Source organism: Vigna umbellata, chromosome 1 (genome assembly GCF_029865625.1).
Source record: "Vigna umbellata cultivar VRB3 chromosome 1, Vumbellata_1.0, whole genome shotgun sequence".
NCBI lineage: Eukaryota > Viridiplantae > Streptophyta > Magnoliopsida > Fabales > Fabaceae > Vigna > Vigna umbellata.
This window is the reverse complement of record NC_142165.1, coordinates 91,570,642-91,576,558: the sequence shown is the minus strand read 5'-3', so window position 1 is coordinate 91,576,558 and position 5,917 is coordinate 91,570,642. Positions and strand designations below refer to the sequence as shown.

Here is a 5,917-nt window from a genome sequence, read left to right as displayed (position 1 = left end):
TTTAAATTAAATTTTCAACTAAACCATTGAGATAAAAAAAATTAAAAAATATTTATTTTTGATAATTTTTTATTTTTGTATTTAAACTCTAAAATATTATACACCTTAATTTGAAGATGTTATACTCAATGCTATTTTTAATATTATTACTTGATTTTACACTTTTAAAAATTAATAAACAACTAATAAAACAATGTCACATTTAAAATTTATGTTATGGTAACGCAATCAATTAATTAATATATTAATATTCAGAAAAAGAGAACGAATTTGTAAAGTTAAAAAAAATGTGGAAGAAAAATAGTTCTTTGAAAAAAAAAAATTAAAAATTAAAAAAAGTGTAATTAAACCTTAATTTTACCCAAATTAATTTGTTTATTCTTTGGTGAGGGGTGATTACAAGAAGTCAAGAATCTGCCCAAAAGAAGAAGAGGTGTTCAGTGGCAGTCCTGGCTGTGTGTAGGATGAGCCTTTCCCTTTGGCAGTGCCAGCCAGTGATGCCTTTTCTTCTTCCCACTCTTTCTTCCCCATGCCGGTACGGTCCTTCTTGATTTCTCACTCCCTAACCCTTCTTTCCATTTTCTCCTTCTGCCTCTTCAATTATTTCTCGCTTCCCCAATGCCTCTTTCGACTGTTTCTTAGAACTTTCTACTGCCATTGATTTACTTATTGTGGTTAGTAGGCTACTGTTCTTCACTGTTTGCTCTTTCATTGGTCTACATTCTTTATTGTTTCGCTGATTTAAGCCCCCCTTTCAAGCTTGATTATGTGCTTATGATGTGAAATATGATGGTAATGATTCTTTTGACCATTGAAAGAGATCAGATAAAGCAGATAGAGAGAGAGAAAAAAAACTTATTACAAGAGAGAGAACAGGAACAGAGTGATTTCTACAATAAAGCAAGTTTGTTGCTTGGAAACTGCTCGTGAGAGACTGCCCCGGGAGAGTTTTATTCTTCTTTCACCCTCTTCACGTCTGTAATGTCCGCAGAAGGGTGTTTCGTTTTCTCATTTTAGTGATTTGATTTTCTGGTTTTTCTCCAAAGCTGGTTTCTTTTTCTCTGAGGGGTTTCGAAAATGGCAATGTTTCAGCCTACTTGTAAGAGGGATGGGATCGAGGGTCAGATTCTAGATCTGGACACGGCGGTGAAAGATGGGGTTTTGGGCGGCGTGGATTCTGGGGTTGTGGGGACTGGGGTTGGTGAAAAACTGGATCTTGGGAGAATGATTGAAGAGTTAGACTTGTCTGAAGTTCCCTCTGTGTTCATTTGCCCAATTTCCCTTGAGCCAATGCAGGACCCTGTGACTCTTTGCACGGGTCAGACCTACGAGAGGTCCAACATTCTCAAATGGTTCAGTCTGGGACACTTCACTTGCCCCACCACAATGCAAGAGCTCTGGGACGATTCCATCACACCAAACACCACTCTCTACCGTTTGATATCCACCTGGTTTTCTCAGAAGTACCTTGTGATGAAGAAGAGATCAGAAGACGTCCATGGGAGGGTGTCGGAGCTTGTTGAGACTCTCAAGAAGGTGAAGGGGCAAGCTCGTGTTCTTGCCCTCAAGGAGCTCCATCAAGTGGTGGCTGCTCATGCCACTGCCCGCAAGGCATTGGTCGATGGCGATGGAGTGTCCGTGGTGTCGGCGTTGCTCGGTCCTTTTACATCCCATGCGGTTGGCTCCGAGGTCATTGGTGTGCTCGTGAGTTTGAACCTTGATTGTGAGTCCAAGAGGAATCTATTGCAGCCTGCAAGGGTTTCCCTGATGGTGGACATTTTGAATGAGGGTTCAATTGAGACGAAAATCAATTGCACGCGGCTGATTGAGACATTGATTGAAGGGAAGGATTTCAAGTTGGAGATTTTCAGGAGCCATAGTCTTTTGGTTGGATTGATGAGGCTCGTTAAAGACAAGAGGCATTCAAATGGAATCTGCCCTGGATTGAGGCTCCTCAGAACAGTGTGTTTGCATTCAGAAGTTAAGAGTTTACTGGTAAGCATTGGGGCTGTTTCTCAATTGGTTGAGTTGTTGTCTGGTTTGGAGCCCGAATGTTTGGAATTGGCTCTTTCTATCTTGGATGCACTGGCTTCTGTTCCCGAAGGAAGATTAGCTTTGAAGAACTGTTCTAATACGATACACGTTATGGTGAAACTGTTGATGCGGGTCTCAGAAAACTGTACTCAATATGCGTTATCAATACTGTGGTCTGTGTGCAAGCTGGCACCTGAGGAGTGCTCTTTGATCGCTGTGGAAGCAGGACTTGCTGCAAAGCTTCTCCTTGTGATCCAAAGCGGTTGCAATCCTATATTGAAACAACAGTCGGCTGAGCTTTTGAAGTTGTGTAGTTTGAATTATTCAGATACAATCTTCATTTCCAAGTGCAAACTTACTAGAACCATTCAATGACCATGAGTATTAACCTGGTTGTATCAACAGTTTGTAAATTTGTAGGGCAAGAGAAGCAGAGACCAGCTACTTCACAGACTACAGAGCTAAAGAACCCCAGAAGTTGGAATGGGGATAGTGGTGCGAAATGCAAATCTCCTGTATATATACCTTTTGTGTTTTGATTCGAACAATTGATATTTGAATGAAGGACATTGACACAACTTGCTTAAGTGGGTTCACTTTTGTGTGTTCCTTCTTGTCCAATGTTTTCTCAATAAGCCCCATCTAGAAGATGCTGAAATTGTTTATATAACTTTTTGGGGGGTATAGGGATGAAAGAAATCATGCTGTTGTTGGATAAAGATTCTATTAGGAGAGGGATCACATTCACAGCTGATGTGGGGGGGGGGCTTGTAATTTCAATTGTCATAATTGAGGAGTTGTTTTGCTCCATGGCTTCATTGTATTGTATCTTTTTCCCCTTGGGGGGGTTTAGGCCTCCAATTTTCCGTTTAGAAGAATACTGGGGTTTTTGGTTTTGACATCAAACATGTAGATGGAGAGTCCCTTCGGCTTTCAATTTTCATTTAATCTGTACAATGGAAATAACCATTCTTATTATGCACTGCACCTGCAATATGTTGACGCAAGCTATATTGATATTATTAATTCTTTTATGACAATTATTGTGTGTCCTTTCCAAGTGAAGAAACTACATCAGCATCGTTGTTCAGGTATTAAGTTTTAGTGTGAAGGCAGCGAAATGACAGGAGAGGTGAAAAGAAACAGTGAAAGGCGTGGACAGCAGAGAGATAGCAGGTGAAGTATTCATCACATGTGGTTGAGTTTACTACATTTATTGGATGAGTTGACGTTTGAGTGTGGACATATGGATGCATGTATGCTAACTTTCATCCTTTTTGTGCCACAATTTGAGGACAAAGCCCAATGTAAAATTACTTCTCACTGAATCTCTGGATGATTGGAAAAGAAAGAAAAGAAAGGATATAGCTTTCACTGAATAGGAACGTTGAATAGCTGTTTGGCCTTAGGAATACCTCCAAATCGGATAACATCCCACTCTGTTCCAACACTCATTCTGGCGCGTGTATGTAATCATGTGCGTATTTTGTTTTTCTAAATTTAAAATTTGACATAATTCTAACTTTTGCTTAGTTGGAGTTACTTGGAAATCCATTTTAATCTATACGTTCAGCGGAAGAATGCTGGTGTTTGACTGGTGTCGATGGAGTCTGATCCCCTTTGGTTAGAAATTTTGAAAAAATGTGACAGATAATACCATAAATATTATCAGCTTCCTTCTCTGATCGATGGCGGAGATTTATTTCCATTACCTTTTTTTAATAAATACGTTATTGAACACAATATATATTATCAAAGTAAAGTCTTAATTCCTAACATTGAAAAATGTTCATCTAAGAGACCGACATGTCCTAATAAGATCATATTCTCTTATCCCTGGCCTAAGATGATTGTCTTCTCTCTAGTTGGGATGTTGAGGGGTTGTTAGTAAAGACAACTCATATGGTAAAAAATTAATGAACAATTTTACCTTGTAAAGAATACACATTTTTTATACTCATAAACGGTATTTTATGAGCTTTTATTTGAGTAGGTATATCTATACTAGATAGTTAGATTGAACTTAACCTAATGTTTAGGATATTTTAACTTTAAAGATATTTTTTAATGAGAGAAAATGATATCTACATCAGAGGATCAAATATAGGAAAAATGGTAAGAGATCAACAAACAATTTTACTTTGTAAATATTACACTTTTTTTTATACTTATTTTATAGGCTTTTATTTGAGTAGGTCTACACTACATTAACGAATTTTGAAAGTGAAAAAAGGTATGATTTTATAGGATTGAGTAATTTTTTAATATTTTTTTAACTACGCTGATTTGAGGGTATTATTTACGAAAATGTATTTTGACCCTCAACTTTGTTTGTTCACGTGTATGATTGATTATTCTTTCGGCTTGACAGAGATTCTCATAGAGTCACGAGCCACACAGTGAGATTTCCAAACTTGACATGAGTGACCACACAGAGTTTTGTTTTGAAATTTTTTTACCATACCTTGTTTAACAAGTTATTAAATGTGGTGAAACTGATTGGTATAAGGGGTTGAAGAATGTATAAATTTTAAGATGCAGAGAAGTTAAATTCATTTTCTTTTAAAATGAGATTCTCAACCTGACATGAGTGACCATACATAGTTTTGTTTTGAATTATTTTTGCCAGACCTTGTTCAACAAGTCATTAAATGTGGCGAAGCTAGTTGGTATAAGTGGTTGGTGAGTGTATAAATTTTGAGACGTGGAGAAGTTAAGTTCATTTTTTTTCACTATGGTGGAGAAAGTGGTGTTTTGAGTTGTTTAAGTGAGTTATTTGTGTATGTGCATGGTTCATGGATTCACAGTTTCGTGTTAACTGATAGAAGGTGTGCTGTCAAGTTGTGTTATCGAGCTGTTAATATTCTCTCATCCACAACTTCCATGGTGGGGAAGATGGAGATGAACCAGAGCACGTGGTTGAAGATGAAGGAAAGGGAATTGATTCCCCTTTAGGAGGAGTCGATTCCACCATGTAGCAAGATGAAAAATGGAATCGATTTCAGCAAAGCTTATAACCCGATTCAAGCAAGGTGTAACCAATTCCAACACATGAGTAATCAATTCCAGCACATAGGGAGCAAATTTTAGGAGCTTGGAATCGATTATGTAAGGCGTTGTAACCCATTCTAGGAGGTTGTAATCGATTCCATGACATTCTAACTCATTCCAATACTTCTTTCTTGTGTTGCAGGAGATCCATGGTGGAAGGGTAAGATGAAGTTGGTACTCGTGCACAATGTGAAGTTGGATTCATGTGGTGGTGTTGACTTCATGGTGGATTCGAGTTTATGGTTGGTGTAGGAGGTGGAACACGTGGTTCTTAGCTGGTGGAGGTGGTGGGGGTTATTTGGTGGTTTCTAGAGGTGAAATTATTTGTCATTTGGTTTTGTTTAATATGTGGTGGTCTTTGTAGGTGTTGGAGCTGTCGTGGTGCTTTGTGATAGTGTTGCTTCATTTGTATTGCTTTTGATTATGATTGTGTTTGAAGATGGTGGATACTATGTAGAGATGCTAGATCTTGGTGCAAGATGGTGGTAAATTTATGCATTAACGATGATTGATCTATGTTAGTGAGGTACCTACACTTGGCTTAACATTTGTTGTTATTATTTTGACAAACTTATGATATACCTACAAAAATATATTGTATTATTTATTTATTATTATTATTTAATTTTAGTATTTTAAATAATTTTTTCAAAATATATGCAACTCATAAATATCATTTTATATTACTTATAAAATTAAAGACAATTTGATAATATTTATTTTTTATTTATTGCATTTTTTTAATTTATTATCTCAGTTAAATCTCTCACAAACATTATTTTCAAGTTTAGTCTCTATCACCTTCAATTTTCTTTAAAAAACAACCGTACAT

General features: G+C 37.0%; 1 protein-coding gene across 1 annotated transcript; it reads left to right on the top strand.

Annotated features, from left to right (window-relative positions):
* The first annotated feature begins 367 nt into the window (after positions 1-367).
* LOC124841923 (U-box domain-containing protein 30-like) lies at positions 368-3,074 on the top strand. The gene has a single exon (XM_047318304.2). The coding sequence runs from the start codon at positions 1,078-1,080 to the stop codon at positions 2,407-2,409; it is 1,332 nt and encodes a 443-aa protein (XP_047174260.2). The 5' UTR covers positions 368-1,077; the 3' UTR covers positions 2,410-3,074.
* The last annotated feature ends 2,843 nt before the right edge of the window (positions 3,075-5,917 follow it).